This window comes from Chironomus tepperi, unplaced genomic scaffold, assembly GCF_022539635.2.
Source record: "Chironomus tepperi strain 1889 unplaced genomic scaffold, CSIRO-AGI_Ctep_v1 contig_298, whole genome shotgun sequence".
Lineage (NCBI taxonomy): Eukaryota > Metazoa > Arthropoda > Insecta > Diptera > Chironomidae > Chironomus > Chironomus tepperi.
Window position 1 is genome coordinate 3,202,725 of NW_027226420.1, and position 20,324 is coordinate 3,223,048.

The 20,324-nt window shown below is 33.7% G+C and overlaps 1 protein-coding gene across 1 annotated transcript in view; it reads right to left on the bottom strand.

The window, feature by feature from the left end:
- Window positions 1-3,865: 3,865 nt before the first annotated feature.
- Nlg3 (Neuroligin 3) overlaps window positions 3,866-20,324 on the bottom strand; it is a 112,137-nt gene continuing 95,678 nt past the window's right edge. Inside the window, exons 4-11 of the mRNA XM_070642541.1 lie at window positions 15,606-15,776; window positions 15,102-15,542; window positions 14,760-14,904; window positions 14,421-14,633; window positions 14,165-14,303; window positions 8,053-8,204; window positions 7,881-7,978; window positions 3,866-5,177 (exon numbers count right to left, since the gene is read on the bottom strand). Coding sequence (XP_070498642.1) covers window positions 4,291-5,177; window positions 7,881-7,978; window positions 8,053-8,204; window positions 14,165-14,303; window positions 14,421-14,633; window positions 14,760-14,904; window positions 15,102-15,542; window positions 15,606-15,776 — 2,246 coding nt within the window. The 3' untranslated portion in view covers window positions 3,866-4,290. The remainder of the gene's footprint in view (window positions 5,178-7,880; window positions 7,979-8,052; window positions 8,205-14,164; window positions 14,304-14,420; window positions 14,634-14,759; window positions 14,905-15,101; window positions 15,543-15,605; window positions 15,777-20,324) is intronic.

Sequence of the window (20,324 nt, forward strand, 5' to 3'; positions counted from 1 at the left end):
TATAAAATACATAATCAAATTCCTCATGCATCCACAAAAACCATAAATATTTATTAAGCTCAAGATCAAATCCCAATATCTATATGTAATTAAAATTGCCAATACTTGATTATATTGAATGTTATTGATCAAAAGCAAAGATGATTTGTGTAAATAAACATGATTTGCTTTCTGCTTGACAGCGCATAAATCTGAATTAATTATGTGGTTTCTCATCATACAGCATCAGCATCCCAAACCACCTTTTTATTTCCAAAAATAATTGAGAGTTGTTGGTTACTTTGGAATCACAAAGAAGAGATTAAATAAGCACAAAAAAATAATAATATAATAATGTTAATGAGGCATAAAAGTTGGTATAACTACGCAATATGACAAGAGGAAAGCCCCTCAAGTGATGAAACTTTATGAACGCAATTATGAAATAAGTTGAAGATAAATTCAGGTCCATTAGCAAATTTATGATATTTTTATATTGATAGTCAATCGAAATTGAATAAAAGAATCTTTCACCCTCAAATGAAGAGGAAATGAAGACGAAAATCAAATTTCATCCTCTTTTCTAGTTCCATTGAAGTCAAGATGAAGAAGAAGCCCAAAAATAGACACACACAAAAAATGAAAGTAAATCATTATCGTCATGGCAGTGTCGATTATGAGAAAAGCAAAAAAAAAGAAATTGCGGAAAATTATTTTTGGAACTGGATGTGAAAAGAAGACGAATGGAAGAATGGAAGTAAAATAACTTATTATCAACTTCATTATTCCGTATCAAGAATGAAAAGGAAAGGCACAAAAAAAAAATATTTTTCTATAGAAAGCACACGACAAGTTTGTGCCAAAAAAAAAACTCTTATTTATATACAGTCAGTGAGCTTGTCTGTGTTTGTATGACGAATTGAATTATATTAACGTGACATTCGCACACAGCATGACGACGACGTGATGAATTAAAGTCGCTTTTAGTTGCTTTTACTTACTTAAAACATAAAAGGAGGTTTGGATTGCTTGCTACAACTATCAGTGGTGTTGACTGGATGTTTGGTTGTTGAGTAGCTATGAATCTTGTTCTGAGAGGAAAATTTGGAGTCAAATCGAGTTGTCTTGGATGGATTTGTTGTTTTTTGTCTCTTCTTGTCATTTCAGAATATGAGGAAATGAACAAAGAAGCCAAGGGTGGACCAAAAGGTATCTTGAATGCTCCAACCAAGATTGTGGACCTGATTAACCACTTTTGATCATTTTTGGATCATTATTGATCAATTTTTGATCAGATTCTAACTTGGTATCACTCATATTAATCAGTATGTGCCATTACCTTAGTAATATTCAAGCAATAACCTAAAAATATACCATAGCTTTGCTCGAAAAGCACTTCGTGCTTGTCAGAATAGTGCTACGTCTTCATGTTGAAGGAAAAACGCGAAGTTTCCTTGACGACACCATGACGGCTGTTTTCCACTCAATTTATAGCAAAAACTGCGGTTTACTACATTGTGTCACTCGGGCTGACCAAAATCTACAATTATTTTTCCTCTGGTATATTCCAGAGATAGTAATATATCTCGTGGACGACCAAAGAATCCTTGAATGGAGGCTGTTGATAGAGACAGCATTGTACTTGGTATAGGAAATTAGCAGTCGAAAGCTAGTCATAGAATCAGCTTTAGGCATCATCTGAGGGAGTCTAAGAATACCTCAAATGGCCTAGTGATACCCAAATAGAAGCTTTTCTTAACAAAACCTCCTAATTTGACCCAAAAGTTCTAATGGCACTGCTATATCGTCAAATCAACATTGAAATGACGGCACTGCTTTCAATCTGTTTAACATCAAAAAATGAGATTTGTCACTCAGAAATCCCTGCACTTAAAATTCATTTCAGTAGCTTTTGCCAACACAAAATCATCCTACAGCCCAAGAATCAACAACACTGTATCAACTATTCCACACATTCTCCTTCACATTTTTTTCATTTTATTCAAGTCGTGAGAAAAATATTTTTTCATCTTTTTTTACTTCCAACCTCCATTGTATGTATTGTGCAATCACAAATTTTCTCCTCCCTTTGTGCTATTGCCTACCGTTATTACTGCTGCTGTTGCCAATGCTGATTCCGTACAGATTCTAATTCCCTGTGAGTCTTTATTTGATTATTCGCAGCGCGTTTGAATGAAAACAAAAGGAACAACTTTTTTTTTACTTTTTCTTCAAAGCTAATTGGTTTTACGTAAATGCGAGCCATTATACAATTCCAATTGCTTCATCTTCTATTCTTCTATCTCATGGTGCCTGTCATGTCGCTTGTTCTCATTACATTTACGCACTTTTTTTTTGTGTGCGGATGGAACACAATTTTCATGGAAATCTGCCAGTATTGCTGTGGATTATGCAGGAAATTGAAAAGTTCTTCTTTATGGCTGCTTTTTTTTGGTATGGAATCAGATATCAGTGAAATCAAATTAGGACTAATGACCGAGTTCATGGGGTTCTGATTGAGTTTATGAAGGAACATTTTAATTTTAAGAGCTTTTTCGGTAAATAAAGAGGATATGCTGGCTTTAATCTTGAATCTTTGATGTCAATTTTTGAATTTTGGGAAGCATTCAATGCTGGACATGCAGAACTTAAGTATCAATCATCATCAGACTAGTAACTGCCGTCCATAGCCTCTGCAGTCAGACTTTATGTCAAATAAAGCTCCAACTGCGTCAACCGCTCATTAAAAATTACCCCAGCCATTGTTCTATTCAAAATATTTTGACGGCCACCGTCATAGCAGGGGCAACAACATAATAATCATTATCATCATCAACATCACAGGATCTAATGCGTCCATTTAAGTACAATGAATGATTTTTTTTTTTTTTTGAAGGAAATATTTCCCATGTCACTCAAATATCATCATTATCGTCAGTTTATTTCCACCCTCTGTGAATAATTTGTGAACAAACTAGGAATGGCATGGCTATGAATGCAAAGGACGTGGGGAGGGGTTGGAGAAAGTCAAAAAAATATCATGATGTGACATCAATGTGTGGGAAAATCAGCAAATTGTGTGGGATCATTTTTGTTCAATATGAATTTTTAGAATGGCCAAAAAAAGTTTATTAGAGTAGATTTACGGATGTGAAAGGAAAGGACCACGGATGGGATTTTTATATCTTAACTATTATTTATTTTACTATGAGAAAAAGTTTGACCTAATTTTAATTTGGATGTATGGAATATTTTTTGTGTTAATATAAAGTTAAGGGATGTTAAGCTCCTCATATGAGACTTGTGTTGTGTTTAGCAGAGAGATGGCAGTGCGAGAAATTTAATTTAATATTTTATGGTAATTTTGTTTAAATAAAGTTATTTGAATAGTACAAATTTTGGTAGAAAAATATTGGCTGCCTTTTTTGATTAATCATCATACAAAGTTCCATAAAATGTGGAATTTTCAATTTCAAAGGTAAAAGTATTCAATTTCGAAAGTTAAAAAATGAAAATTAAAATTTCAATTTGAAAAATTTTCTGAAATTTAAATTTTTTTGAAATTTCAAATTTTAAAGTTAAAGTTTCAATTCAATTTCGAAAAATTTCTAATTTCGAAGTTAAAAGTTTAATTTCGAAAGTTAAAAATTTTAATTTCGAAAGTTAAATTTTTTCAATTTCGAAAATTAAAGTTTCCAATTTCGAAAGTTAAAATTTTTAATATCTATAGTTGAATTTTCCAAGTCATCAATTTCGAAAGTCAAAACTCTAATTTCGAAATTAAAACTTTAGAAATTGAAAATTTAATTTCGAAATTGAAAATTTTAAAATTTCTAAAATTCCACATTTCATGAAGTCATCACTCACTCACCGACTCACTCCAAAAATTCAGTAGGCATGAATAGACATGATTTAACGTATTGAAAGTGAATGCGGCGGATTTACGTGAAACGTATACGAGACATTTTGTTTCAAATTACAAGATTTTTCATTTCTCATCAAATTTTTTTATCTCTTCAAACTTCTGACTTTGATCTATTAAAATTCTTATTAATACTTACATAGAAATTATTTTCAGTAACATGTCCTAAATGCTTCACCTTATCCTCAATGAATCAATAAATTATTCACACAAATTTACATTGATAAACTACAAAAAAAAAATTTATGATAAATTTTAACTAAACAATTTCTTTTCACATTGATGATGATGACAACGATGTCGTCGAGTATGGCAGGTATAGTGTAACGGTAATGATTCCGTTGCTATAAATAAATGTCCTGAATTTCATCATCAAATGTGACTTAACGTCATACACGTAGCTCATCCATCGGATTCTGTTGTGAGTTTGAATTTACACCACCACCTCCACCCATGTTTGTTGATTGATGCTGATGATTCATGTTATTCTTTACACAACTTTTCTTATTTAGAGTGTTACAATTACTACCGACTTGTAGCGCATGTGGTGGCGGTGGTATGCGACCTGATGGTTTTGTTATAAGTGGCATGTCTGCAAATTCCGGTGGCGGTAACTGATGTAATGAATGATGATGTCCGAGAATTGTCGTCGGATCACTTTTCGAATGAATTGTTAATGACTCGAGATCACCGCATATGTTGTTTGGCATCTGTCCATTCTCATTGCGCTTCTTTATTGCCCTCGGCTCATTTAATCGCGTTTTGTCACGTTGATAGTAGACGCCAGCAAATATTAATACATTCAATATCAACAGACTGCATCCGATAGCAATTGTCACACTCAATGCTGTACTATATGCTGCAAAACCATCCTCTGTTGGTGGATTTGTTGTTGCATTCTCATCATATAAATCATGATCAATCGACTGTACTGGAACTTGATTTTTTGCTTTTCCACTCGACAAAGTATTTCCATTTAAATTTATTTGATTGTTGCTATTATTACGATTACTATTACGTAATGCTGTTAAATTAAAGATCATCGATGCAGGATAATGTGATGATGTGCCATTCAATATCGATCCATTCATTTTGTCACGTTGTGGTATTAAAGGTTTTACGGTTGCCTTCGATTGATCACTAATATCATCATTTTCAAGCTCATGATGCGATAACGGAACATCATCGTTGCCTGGCTTGTGAAGGTCAGGAATTAAATTGAGCCAAAATGACAATCGATGGGCTCGATAATGATTTTTTAGCTTTGGTTTTGTGTCTGCAAAAAATGGAAATAGAGATTCTGTGAGTAAATTGATATATCATAATTGCTAAGGGTCGGAAATGGAGATATGGAATGAAAATGGCACGTGAAAAAGGTGCAGATTAAAATTTTTTTTGGGGCAATTTTCATGACCTTTTTTTCCATGTCATTTTCCTTTATTTAACATTCAACCGTTCTCATTTAAAATTGCGATATTCTTGCTTTTTAAACAAAGCTTCCTTTGAAGACGACTTCTAAGAATGCTGATGCCTGTGATGTATTTTATCTCTTTACAAATGTAAAAATTCGCATCTAAATTGATCAAATCTTAATTGAAATGTTTTTATGCTTTTCAGGCTGTTTTTCGATGGATATTGCATCCATTTGATGACATAAATAGGAGAATATTTTCATAAACAATTCTCAGAATTTGGTGGGATTTAGGTTTGTAGAGACAAATTTGTTGTCAAAACAAGATTGAGTTTCAAGATAAAATTCTTTAATCTTCTTTTTGAGTTGTTGAAATTAAATGCAAATTTAGAACGATTTATAAGATTTGGTAAAAAAGTTGTTAAATGGGGTCTGAGGTGAGTGGAATTCTGGGAGAGTATTGAACCATTTGAAGATGATTCTGTCAGTTCTAAGGTTTGGTCTTTGTGGTCAAGTGGTTAGACAACAAGGACGTGAGTTCGATTCCCATCAGAAGCCAATCTTTCAATCAATTGTTGAAATTCCATGAATTCGTCTAATTCTTACAGCATTGTAATGACCATCCAGCAAATTAGAAACAACGCAGGCATATTCTTCATATTAAACAGTCAATGCTACTGCAGATGTAAAATTTGGAAGCTAGATCCAGTCAATTACATACCTGAATAGCACAAATCGGTCAATCTATCAAAAATCTGGCTTTAGGTCTACGTGAATCTGACTTGATGCCGAATTGGATTTAGATTTGGAACTATATTATAATCACGTCAGTCTGGAGTCGGATTTTGAATCGATTAACTCGGCTTATGCTGTTCGGATAAACATCAAACAGATAAACAGAATGATGAGCATATACACGTTCAAATGAGTGAATTAACAGACAAGAGATAAGAAATACTTTGAGATGATGGGCTCATGTGGTGTTGCTTTCGTATCTGTACTAAATTTGACATGAGCCGACATCATTTCAGCCTTGCAATCGTTTTGATTCGTCTCTGTGACATTCAAACTTAAGACAATCAAGCATGAACAAATTAAACTTCCCCAAAAACCCCATCTTAATCAACTCTAAATATCCATGAAACATAAAAAATTTCACATTTGAATAGACTTTATATCCTTTCATCGCCAATCGTCCAATTTAAGGCTTTATCTTAAACACACTCATTGTATCAGCATCAAAAGCAAAGTTTTCAGGATGAACATTTTCAAAGATTGAGAAAGGTTCCCAATAAGGAAATTATTTTGGAATGAATTACATTCATTCTGTGGCTCCTCGCTCAATTGCTTTAATTAAATTGCTTTCTTCCTCTTTCCCCACTGTTCATTTTTTTTTTCAGCGAGAGGGTCGAAACGGAAGCAATCTAGTTGGGGTAGGTAGAGGAGAGAAGAAAAAATTGTGAATTGTATTCAAACTAACACAATGAACAGCGCTATTCGGTGCTGAAATTATGCGAGTAGATAAAAAATATCTTGAAAAATAAATTTTTCTTTTTTCACTCGAGTTGGTTGTTGGGATAATTTTCGGTCCGCGATTGCTTTAATTTTTGGATTTGGTAAATTTATTTAGTTCTTCTTACTGCTGTTGGTGAATTTTTCCGCTTATTTATGCTGAATATATTATGGGGTTCTTTATGTATTTTTATGAGAAATTTGAAGGTTGAAGGAAGTTCAATTATGAGGTCATGTCAGGGGTGTAAGATGGAAATATTGTGAGGATCAGGGGAGAGAGGGGTGAGGAGGGATTAAGAGGGGTTGTAAATTTGAAACTGTTTTGTATGAAACTCAAAATTTCTGAGGGTTACCAATAAATGGACCGCTGGCAACCATTTTGAGAATTTTTCATGATAGTTCTTAGCAAATTGAATATGAAATGGAGGAAAGCTCCAAAATTCCAAACACACTCCCTGCCGGATGTACTCTCAAGTCCAAAGCTGACCACCTATCAAGGGTTATGTCCTTCTCGTTGTTATCCATGTTACCAGTAAATGCACCGCTGACAACAATGCTCTGTGCGGGATATGTACTTAAAAGGATATTCTTAATGCCTGTCTAAACCTTGCTTGAAGGGTAACAGCCCTATCCTAGAATCAAGATAGGATTGATAAGGTTCGCAACCTACCGCCTTTGTAACCAACATGGGCAAAGAAAGCAACAGAATGCAAACAGACAAGAGAATCTACTCGAGGGCTCGCAATATCCTCGATTCGTGATCCAATTTAGCGAAATCACCTTTAAGCATCAATTCATGTAAATGACACTCCTGACTACCACTTTTCAAAATTTTCAGAAATGCAATTTACAAAAAAATGAAGCTTCAATCAATCATCAATAATTAATTTATATGTTCTAGAAAATTTAAATAAAACTACGTAAAATATTTCAAACCTTAAGGCACAGTTGCAATGCCAATTTTCGTAAAACCGTCAATTACTTTTCAATATCTCCATCACAACCAGACACAAAATTTCATCAATTTATTCAATAAAATATTCAATATTAACTTACCAATATTGAGGAACTTTTTATGGACATTCTCATATGGCGTCCATTCAACATTTTTGACTTTTCCTCTATCCCGGTTATCCTGTTGTTCATTAGGATTTCTGTGAATATAAATTTTAATTAAAAAATTTTTATTATAAATCCACAAAACAATTCGCATGTGCTTCATACTAACCCGGTTCTAACAAAATTGGACCAATAAAGCATTACAACTTCTGACAGAAGCATTTCAGCCTTTGTGTAATTTTTAGTGAAATGTGAAAGACCACCAACAAGTGGTGCACCAAAAAAGTATGGTAAATCCTCGCCATGAATACATCCCTGTCGCTATATATGATGCATGTAGAACGGACGTGTCAAAATTTTTTACAAAATGGAAATAAAAACAGAAAATTTTTAGATGAATTTTTATATTTAAGTGAAAATCTATTCGTACAATGCAGCATAACGTTGGTCTATTTTTAGGTAGAACAATGGCAATGTGTTAAATTTTGAGCATAAAACTTCTCCAATTACTGAATTTTAGTTTTAAACATGATTTGAGTTGAGTCGACAATGTAAGAGCGGAAAATTTTTGTTGAAATGAGGTTTGGTTGGCTAAAATGCATTTGTGCATGGTTATGTATATTCAATATACTTAATAATAATTCAAGCTGACTACTTTTTGGGATATGTATTGTTCTGGGTTGTTGGATTTGAATTGAATTTTCGTTCATCAATTGAGTTCAACTCGACAACTTGGTATTTGGATGCGCTTTTGATTTTAGTGTTTGAGTATGTAAGACTCAAGTACATCTGAGCAATTGGAAAATCGGATTTGATGTCTGGATATGTGTAATTAGGAACATATACATAACAATTTGTATAAATGTAAGGATTTTTTTGAATTTTTGTCTTTTAAACCTTAGAAAATTGAAGAATTTTGTCCACAATCAGGTTCTAAGGTCCATAACCCAAATACACCCCACCTCTGGATCCGCCACTATTTATTCATCCTAAAAAATAGTTGTATACAATTTTTTTGACAGAACTAAAGACATTTATAAAGGATTCATTGCTAGTTAATCAAACGGATAGCACAAGTCGGTTAATCGATCCGATATTCATCCTCAGGTCCGCCTGACTTTTGTTCAAACTCTGTAAGATACCAAAGTCATATTGGTCAGATTTACTGTACGACGCCAGAGTCATGTAGGTCTTGTTTAAATCCAGCATGACGCCAGAGTCACCTTACCCGACCTGATATCAGATTTTGGATTATTGAACTAACTTGTGGTACTTAAGTCGCTATATTTTAGCAATCACACGTCCTCATCAGCCATTCCAACCCAAATTCAACATCCAAACTAACTGTATGCATGCGTCAAGGTCATCACATCTGTATATATTCATTTAAAGCATTTCCCTTTTGGAGGTTAAATTCTTTTAATTTAATTTTCCATAATTTTCATGAAATCCAATTGAATTTTCATGAGCTGAAATTTGATAATTGAACCAAATTGAGGAACAAAGGCTTTCTAATTTCCCAAAAGCAACACATTGCTGTGTGCCTTCATCTTCTTTTTTTTTGACCATAGTATTTTTTTTGTGTATTAATTAAAATAAATGAAATTTAATATTCAGTTATGAAATCAGCACACAACCTGGCACAAGTTTGCACACAAGATAAAAATGAGCAGTAATGGATACAAAGAATAAGAAAATAAAGTTTATCGTTGGAACTGAAGTGGAAATAACTTTTTTTATGTTCATGATTTCGTTACCATTGTAACTTTACAATATTTGAAGGAAATGGAACTACAAAATGCTCCTCAATGTGCGATAATTTATTCCATTCATTCATTCATGAATTCTATTTTTATTTTTTTGTGACTGACTTGTTGTCGTTGCTGCTACTTGTTTTATTTAATTCATGCTATGAACGAATTTCCTTTGCATATGTTTTGGTGAATTGTTGAGGTTATGAAAATCGCAGCAAATTTACAGTCGCGAAATCGATTTTTAGAGATTTTTTCTGATTAAACTGTTGGAATTTGCAGGAAATTTGAGTCATTTTGTGGGCGATAAAGCATGACAATGTCCATAGACATTCCGATTCTCACCTGACATCAACATTCTTTCACTATTCTGAAATTTTATCCTTAATTGAATTTTTTTGTGACTCAATTGTTCAGTTTTGTGGTTTTTCACAAAGGATTTGAGTCTGTGGTATTTCTAGGAATTTTAAAGAGATTATGGCTATTGCTGTAAAAGACAGGATAGGGGCTTGTTCAATTATTACGAAATAATTCGAACGAAGTTGGGCTCTCTATCTATTCCATACTGAAGTTGAATCTGATTTGCATTGACACAATAACTTGCACTCATCCACTTATGACGTCCACAATTTAAGGCAGTTTTGTACAATCAGTTAAGGTTTCCCGAAGTCTCGGTTTCGACAAATTCTCTAGACAAATTCTCGAGACTGAAACCATGGAAAGAAGTAGAGACTTGGGTAATTCAGTAGACAGCGATAGGCATCGAGAACCCTTACAACTAGTGAACTTTAAGACACCTTGAGTAGCATCGCCAATGAATGACCTCAATGACATTTCTCTAAGAAACTACGAAGTAAGTGTGGCGACACAAGCAGAATAAGAAGGAAGATAGCACGAAAAAGCAATAAAGGAATGTAAAAATGAGTTAAATATGATAAAGTACGATATCGTAAGAGCCTTAACTGTTCATTGAAATGCTTTATGTCGTATTTGCACCATCCATACTCCTTACCATATATGTAAAAGTAACAATAAGCTGTTCCACACAATACCAGATTTGTATGACAATTTTCTCAATAATAAAAAAATCTAAAATGAACATTACAGCATGTTAAGGAGAATGATAATAAAACTAGATTGAAAGTCATGCATGGTAAAACAATAACAGAATCGATTCAAGTCGACGTTGAGGAACAAAAAAAGGAAAAATTGAAACAAAACGATACAAACAATAGAACTGTGCATAAAATATGCATTAAAACCATATTTCCGCTTTCCATACATCCCCGCATTCTCACTTGAATGACACATTCAGTTGTGGCTTTATTTATAGATCTGTGCAACATCCTCATCATTTGCATTATGTTTCGTGGATAAAATCCAGAGGAAATATTTCGAAAATTAGTCAAATACAATTTTTTGAATTAGCTAGTACAATTCCCATAAGGAACATCAATCCTTCACATGTCACTCATCCTCATTCATGCTTAGATGAATTAATGACTATATGTATCCATGATGTACATGAATATGGATGTATATAATAAGAATATATTATGAATTGTGTGAGGAGGATGTAGGTGGGTTGGTATTGATTATGGGAGGAATTTATGTTGATTTAAGGATGTCCTGTATCACACTTAGATGGAGTTCTTGGAAAAGATTCCTCAAAATCCTCAATGCCTTCATGCCTCAATGCCTTTTTGCCTTAATAATTCCGAAATTCAATTTTTAGTCCAACTTCTCAGAGATGAAGCCAGAAGTAGTAGTTTAGAAGGAAGAGCAGCAAGGTAGGGTGTGGGTAGCAAGGTTTGACCACCCCTGATTCCTAACTATCCTCATACACCCACACTAAGTACCAAAATCTCACAAAAACACCCCAAAACTCCAAGTCAAGAAAAATTCATTATTCAAAATTTCAATTTCTATCCTTACATCCTGCCTTACATCTATCAGACATTTCCTTAAAATCCAATAATCTAGAAACCATGCATATACATTTATCATGTACCAGATACACACTGTAAAGCAAACGAATCCCTTAAAGTTATTCAAATATTGGATTTCTATGAAAAAAAAGGAGTAAAAAAGAAATAATTTACAGAAAGGTAAACAACTGAGAAAGGATGAAAGGTGAAAAATAATTTATTCTCGACTTCCACATTCAGGCACAGATACGAATTCATCCATACAATTTTATGATTTTGTTTGTTGTTTCTCCTTTTTTTTCGTTTGAAAAGTAGAAAAGAAGAAGAAAGAAAAAAGTCTTTTTGTGTGATAAATTTACAGATTCATGAGCAGAGATGGGATGTGGATAGATGGAGGGAATTCAGAGAATTGTGGAGAGGTGGATATTGGGGATCATGGACGTAGCATGAAGTCTCTTCTCTTCAATCTTCTAGGCTGGGAATCTGGAAAGCATACGACGTAGAAATGTCCGAAAATCCAGCTTCATGTCAGCAGTACTCAAGCTCAGACCAGATTCAATGAAACCCAGACTCAGACCAGAGTCCAGTCGACTTGGGACCGAATTTTCGGACACTTCTAGGGCATGTGACTTCTGGAGAACAATTCTGAATGGAAACACATGACACCAAAGCACTGATATGTCTCTGTATTGATGTACAATGATTAAAGGACGGTAAAGTATCCTAAAGGGACTATATCAACCGTATTTGGCATATCCGAACAGCACAAAGCCGATGACTCTGATTCGGTGTTAGATTCAATTTTGGATTAGCGAGAATTTTGAATTTTTGTCTCAAAAAACCCTAGAAAATTCAAGAACTTCCTCCAAAAAGAATAATATGGATGGTTTGACCACAACCCATCCACCTGGATACGCCCCAGTCCTAACTAAGACCTCCTGATCAACATTAAGAATTCCCACCTCTGCATCCACATATATATGTATATATCCATATGTATGTCTGAACATTTATTTATCATGTATAACTTCTTGTGCTTCTTTCAGCATCTACATTCCATACAAATATCAAGTTTTGTTTATTATACGTGTAGATAGTTTATGCTTCATATGTTCCATATCTATACAATTTCCATTTTTGTAATCCCCATTGAAGCTTAACAAAGCTTTTCAACTATGATTGATTAAGCTTTATAAGGAAGCAGAGGAAAAAGGAAGTGAAGATGCTTCTTCAACATTATTTTCTTTAAAAAATTCATTTTTTACGTAATTGAAAAAAACTCTTTTTTGGCAATAAGAACATCCTCAAAAAAATATTGATGATAGTCAAGTCTCCTTTCATGTCTCATTAAAAGTTTATTTCTATTGGGGGTAAATAAATATATATTTTTTGAATAAATTATGAATGTCATGCTGTTTGTTCATTAGTTTATGCTGAACTGATGTTTATGATGAGGATGGGAAGTCTATTTAAGAATTTATGAACCTCGATTTGTATGTTCAACTATTTATAGACAAAATAATTGATTGACTATTTTCTATTGTATTGATTTTACCGAATAAAATTGCTCAATTTTCAACAATATATCCAATTATATTGGATTTAATTACCTATTATATTAAATGATTTGGAATTAAATTTTGAAATTAAATAATCAAATTAAAGTTGAATTAAAGTTTATCAAATTTAAATGGTGATATTCAAACTTAATTTGAAAATTGATATATTTTGGCAACATTGAATTGTTTAGGACAATAAGGGTGGTGAAATTGGAGCATATTCTTGGTGCACTTATAGATTGTAGCTTTATAGCGTGTATATCTCGTCTTTAGGTTGCATTATGAGCAGTACGAAGGATATCAGTGTTTTTCTGATGCTTGCATTGACTTGTAAGAAGCAAGCAACAATCATTAGACTGTACAGGTCGATTTTTAGTTCTAGCTGGCTAAGACAGTGCTCTCAAGAGCAGAGCAAGCTGAAACCAATGCTCTCAAGCAACTTATATATCTAAGCTGAGCCATCTCTCAAGAGCATGTATGTTAGGGCAGTCGATAGATAGAAAAAGAACAGTTTTAACTGCACTTAAAGTATGACTCACAGCCATGAGTTATCAAGCTCTGTGACGTCAATTAAAGTAAATATAGCTTTTGTCATTTATTATACTCATACAATGATTATCCTTTGATTATTATCACTCCATAACCTATCCGCCAAAGCCCCGGACGCTATACATTATGACTAGGGTGGACTAGGGTTGTCTTAAGTTCTGATTTCAACAAATTCTCGAGACCGAGGACGAGACCGACACCAACACCAAGAATACAAGAAAGTTTTCCGAAGTCTCAACAAATTTCGAGACTGAGATCGTGAAGTCTTGGTCTCGGCATCGGAAATCATCAGCTACGACTAAGTCGACTATGACTTGGTCGACTACGACTAGGTCGACTACAACTTGGTGGACAACGACTTGGTCGACTACGACTTGTTCATCTACAACTTGGCTGTCTATGACTATTGCCAGTTAAAACTTGTCTTATCAAATTTGTACGAATAGATTTTCATATAAAATATCAATAAATAATCTCAAAAATTCAATTCTTACCGGAGGATAGTCACCAAACTTTGTCTGATAATCGAACACATAAAGGAATGAATTTCGATGATCGGCTGAATGTAAGTCAACAGTTAATGTTGCGGGAGCTACAACTTGAGCATCGCTTAATGCCTCTAAGGTCTCGTCTCTAAATGATTTTCAATAAAATAAATGAAAATTTTTTGAATAATTTAGTTGAAAATTCATCAATTTGATTGATTTGGGATCAAGTGTCAGTTCCAAATCAATGTCAATAAATGCTTACCTAATATTAATTGGATGCTGTACAGGCTTTTCCCAGTCTTTATATTCATTCTCAATTGTCGCGAGAATTTCATTTAAATGATAACTATAAGTGCTACGCACATAAGTTCTTAAAATTTTCGTCTTACGATCTGACTCAATTCCATACTGTACATCACCGGCATTAAATATAAAATATGATTCTGCACGAGTTACGCCTACCAATAAATCGTACCTACGTAGATAATAAAAATAAAATTCCAAGAGTAAGAAACCATCAAAATGGGAATCATTATAAGCATGCCATCAACTGTGAAGGTCTTGAAAGTACAGCAAATTGTGAAGATTAGGTCGTGCTTACCTTGATAATTTGTTTATAGCTAATTTCCTTAACAATACTGAATTTATTATATTAAGATTATTTTGATAGTGCATTTGTCGTTTTGCTTCACTGCCACTATTGCTACCAAAGTCATATGGATCCTGCTGATTATAATCGCCAGTATCTATGGAACATAAAATGTTATTAAATTCATGATACGTATGAAAAATATTATGAGTAAAGTTGTAAAAGCAAAACGTGAGAAGATTATTGGATACGCTCTGATTTTTATTGTCATTCTACGTACGGATGAGCTTAGTGTTTTTTTGGGACTGTTGTCTATGCCAACAAAAACAAAATATTTAATATATCAAAACTTACCAATAACAACACCATCGACACTTGGTCCAAAAGCATTGCCAAATTCAGGCAATCGGATGGGCGTCGACAGGAGTGAATCCATAGGAACGTCACGCAAACATTTCAATAAAGCTTGATGAGGTAAATCAACAGAACAATTAACATGATGTGCAACGATTGCAGCATAATAGGCAGGATCACCAACAAGTGACCATGGTGCAAGTCCTGTACCGGACATTAATATTGCACGATGAAATAAAAGTCCATCAGGCACAGCCTGTGAGGCAATGAGGAAATGAACACATGCAGCACCGGTACCGTGACCTGCTAATGTGACACTTTTACTGTCACCGCCAAATGCTTCGATATTCTCTTGTATCCAATGTAGTGCCGCGAGAATATCCATCAGGCCGTAGTTGGCTGGTGACTTTGAAAATCGATCAACATTTGTGTTTAGAAATCCTGAAAATTTAACAGATTTGCATCAATTTAAGGATCCTATATGCAGTCACACAGCTCACTTACCAAGCACACCTAATCGATAATTAATTGTAACGACTAGAATCTGTCCGTAACTAGCTAATACACTTCCATCATATGGATTTCCACTATTCCATTCGTACGACTCACCATGTACGAATACCATCACAGAATATTTTACGGGACTTGCTTTTTCACTATCGCTCCGCGATCCAGCTATAAATAAAGTTTGTGAAAAAATGAGAAAATATTGTTAGTTGAAAATTGAATAATTGGAATTAGGGGAATTAAAGTTAGTTAGTGAGAGAATTTTGGGGATGTTGACGCATTTTTTGGAATTTTATGGGATGAAGCATGGTAGATGTATGATTAATATACTGGTATTGTCTCTAGAAAACCAGACATACTGACAGCATACACCTAAGAACCTTAAACCATTCCAGGAACGAGTTCAAATCCTTCTAATTGCTGCATCAACCAAACAAGTCACAACATCACCATTTAAAATTCAATCCGACAATAATTCTGCATCAAAAGTCATTAATTTCAGTACTTTTACTGCCGATACGACTGCTATGTATTGCTGAACTGAAATAGCCTGAGTAGATTTCCTTCAATTTGCCATTTATCTCCATATAATACCAAAAAAAAGGCTGAGAGAGAGATATGCGACAACAACGATAATAATAAAGCATCACAAGATCGATATCAGCATGAAACATATATTTTGTGAATGTGAGGAATTTTTTGGGGCTTTAAGGGTCTACTCAACATCTCACTTGAGTTCCATATAACTCAATATAAGTATCGCCACAGTATCATTCGAAAGATGGATTTATATGTTATGTTATTTTGAGATCATGTTTGTCCAGTATCTATATTGATTAAAAATAAACAATTTCATCACTTTTCGTCCCGTCCTTAAGTCCATCTACACTATACATGTGTGCTTCATTGTTCGTAACATTTTAATTCTTCAATATATTTCTCCCCGGATAGATATCTCGACCTATAATATGTATTTTCGTCTTTAATCTCGATAAACAATTTCACTTTCCTATTCCTCTATATATCCATTTGATCCAGTAAGTGCTTTACACATACACATATAGTGAAAAGTCTACTAGACCAAATGTGTTCGATTATAGAATATTTTCCAATAATGATGATAATGTTGAGTGAACCATGAGAAATTATATCCTTTTTTACTCCACCTCTCCGCCTGCTTACCCAAACATCAATCTTATATACTCCACCATTTATATTCGATATTTCAGGATGAGGTTAGAGCTCTTCTCACATTTCCTATGTAGTGTAGAAGCTCGAGAAACTTGATATTAATTCGATTAATTTTATATCAAACAGGCAAATAAGAATTGTTTTTAGGAAGAGTCAAATTTACTTTCGAAGTTTAACTTTCGAAATTAGTTTCGAATTTAAAATCGAATTTTCGAAATTAAAGTTTCACTTTTGAAATTCGATTTTCGAAAATAAAATTTAACTTTTGAATTTAGAATTTCACTTTTAAAATTGGAATTTAACTTTCGAAATTGAAATTTCACTTTCGAAATTAGAATTGACAGTTTCTAAATTAGAATTTTACTTTCGAAATTAGAATTTCACTTTCGAAATTAGAATTTCACTTTCGAAATTAGAATTTCACTTTCGAAATTAAAATTTCACTTTCGAAATTAGAATTTTCACTTTCGAAATTAGAATTTTACTTTAAAAATTTGAATTTTCACTTTCGAAATTAAAATTTCTCTTTGGAATTCCTGAATTTTAATGTTCCGTACATTCTTCAATAAACACAAGCTTGACAGCAACCCTATCCAAGCACATAATAGCCTCATTGGAACGTGATGAGAAGAATGTTCACATTAAAATTTTCTCTTGAATAATTTGAATGCTTTATCGTGCATCTGCCTCAACTTTAATTGATTCTTGATGATAACAAATTAAATAATTTCTTGCTTCATTTATCTTTCGAAATGTGTGTTCATTTATGAGCACATGCGAGCTTTTTATTGGTACTAAAGGAATAAGAAAGTTTTACTTTTATATCAAGATATAAAAAAAAATAAATAAATTTATGTTTCAAAGTTTTTTATATCAGATTCTGAATTATTGCACTCCCATCGTAAAACTTCGCTGACCTTGATGATTTTTTTGCTACCATGAGTTGGTCATCGCTGTTTATGAATCTGATGGCATTTTGCTCATGTGCAATTGTTCTTTCAACCTTTGAATCAATTTACTTTCAAAAGACTTGCTGAAGGCAAACTACATTGAAAATACATAAAATCCAGAGTAACCCTGGACCTGGGGTTGACCCTGTCCATGCCTTATGCCTTCCGGAACAGTGATATGGCTTGCCCAATGACAAATATATGACCATTTACTACAAATAGTTCTCAATTGATAATTCAAGGGTATTTCTGATATGAAAATCCCTATTTTGATTAAATTCAGTGGCATGTGACCTTTTGGTATCGCCCAAAGTTCAGTATCAACTAAGATTTTGTACATAAAATTCGACTAAAGTAAACTCGACTTCATATAAATTTGAGAAATTAAAATCCAAGCTTAACGGACACATCTACTGTATTAATTAGATTTGATAGGAATCGAACCCGTTTTGTTCGAAACGAGTCATCTTCAATCACTTGATTAACAACTCCACCCATATATTTACCCACCAATGAGCTTCAATGACTAAATCTTATAAACATGGCAATGAATACATCCGCTCTTATGAACCAAAAATGAACCAAAACGCACCAAAAAACCTTACAAGATTCTTACACAACCTTGAACAAAATCATCATTAAATAAAGACAAAAGAAAAGATCCATGCTAATATCCAAGAAGAATCTCGTACATCATCAGATGTATCACTACCCCAGAGAAACCAAAAGAAAAGAGAAATAAACACAAATTAAGAACAGAATGAGAGCAGAAAGAAAAAAAAATTATCTTAATGATGCTTCTCACTTCCAGCATTTAAAAAACCATTTAATACTACCCATCCATGTCAATATCATTCTGTAGCAAAACCGTTCGATATCATTATTAAATAATCACATAATTGCTTTTTAATTAAGAGAATGAAGTCGTTCCAATTGCGATATGTTCCAGAAACAGAAAAGAGCATAACGAACAAGCACATTTCATTCCATTTCAGTCCATACACTTCCACTCAACCAAAAACTCAATTGTGGTGCCATGTTCTTTATCTCAAAAAAAAAAAAAAATTAAATATTAATGAATTGTTGTCGGATGACTGACTCATTGGCGCTTGAGATAAGTAATAAAAATATATTTTTCGCTGTCGCTGTCGTTGACTAACTTTTCATTCCATACCCAAAAAAAAAAAAAACTAAATGGCAAGCAGGCCACACAAAATATGTATAATTATCATGCAATTCCAAATTTTCAGATAGTCGCATAATAAATGAACGAGAAAAGGCAGCCGCTTGCTGTTTGTGACAGGCTGACATTTACCATTTTTGCAATTGTCGGCAGCACAGAAAAGCAGAAAATTTTCAATTGTCACAAAATACACAATACAATGTGTCCGGCTTGACGATGATTACATATCGTAAAATCAAAGTTTTATAGACACACAAATGGAAAATGAAAACAGGCAATGTGGTGTGAGGGACATGAAGGGACAGGGGTGTAGGCAGAGAGGGTACCCCCCACCCTCTTCTCCCTCTCCGTGGTGGATTTAGAATTTTTTCCCCAAAAAACCCTAGAAAATTGAAGAATTTTTGCAGGGTTTTGACCCTCAAACCCCTGCCTATGCATCTCCTGCCTCCCCCGAATAACCCCCTGACATAGGACATGCGACCAGCAATCTCATAAAAATGAAAGAATTGACAAAGAAGAAAGAACTAAATAAAATAAAAATGGCATAAGAATAAAAACGAGAGCGAAAGTTGACATGCTATACAGCAGGAAGCAAAAGAAAAATATGAAGCACTGGTCATCGACAACAAACAATTTTGCACTTTATTTTATTTCAGTTTACTTCGTAAATGTTAGAAGTGAGAAATAAAAATGGACACAAAAAGAAATCAAGGAAATGGAAATGGCAAAAAGAAGACTGTGGTCATCAAGAAGTGAAAGGCTTTGGGACATTAAATTGTACACGTGTAGTTTTGTAGCAATAATGTAAAGTGGTTGTGATTTTTTTGTTTTGGCCTTCTTGGAATGAGACGTTGTGGATGCAATGATGTTGGATGAGATTGGTGAGTAGGTGGAATGGATTTGGGGTCAGAATTTGAATAAATTTCTTAATTTTCATACGAAAACTTGAAGATCAGGTCATGTAGGCACATGGAGCAGAGTCAGGTCAACAATTTGTAAGCGGCATGTCTCCCTTAACATCCCTAGTCTGATTATAGGGCTGCCACCTGTCAGACAAGGTGTTTTGGATAGGGTTATCCGTCAACGGACACATAGCTCGGTCTGCAACGGTGTATTTAGCGGTTCTTGACATTTGGTCAGCTTTAGAGTCAGACTTTAGCTTCCACAATCCCTCAAATGCAGTCTTAACCTACATTATTCCAGTTCTTCCTATCAAAATCCGTTAGATGACTAATAATCCACAATGAATAAGCCAACAAGCAAGCTTACCTCTTCCAAACTTCATCTGATATCATCATTGACCCAAATACTCAACCAAGCTCATCAAAATTGATTGAAAATTCACAAAATCATAATTATTAATCCTCTTACATGGTAATTGAAACTAAATAT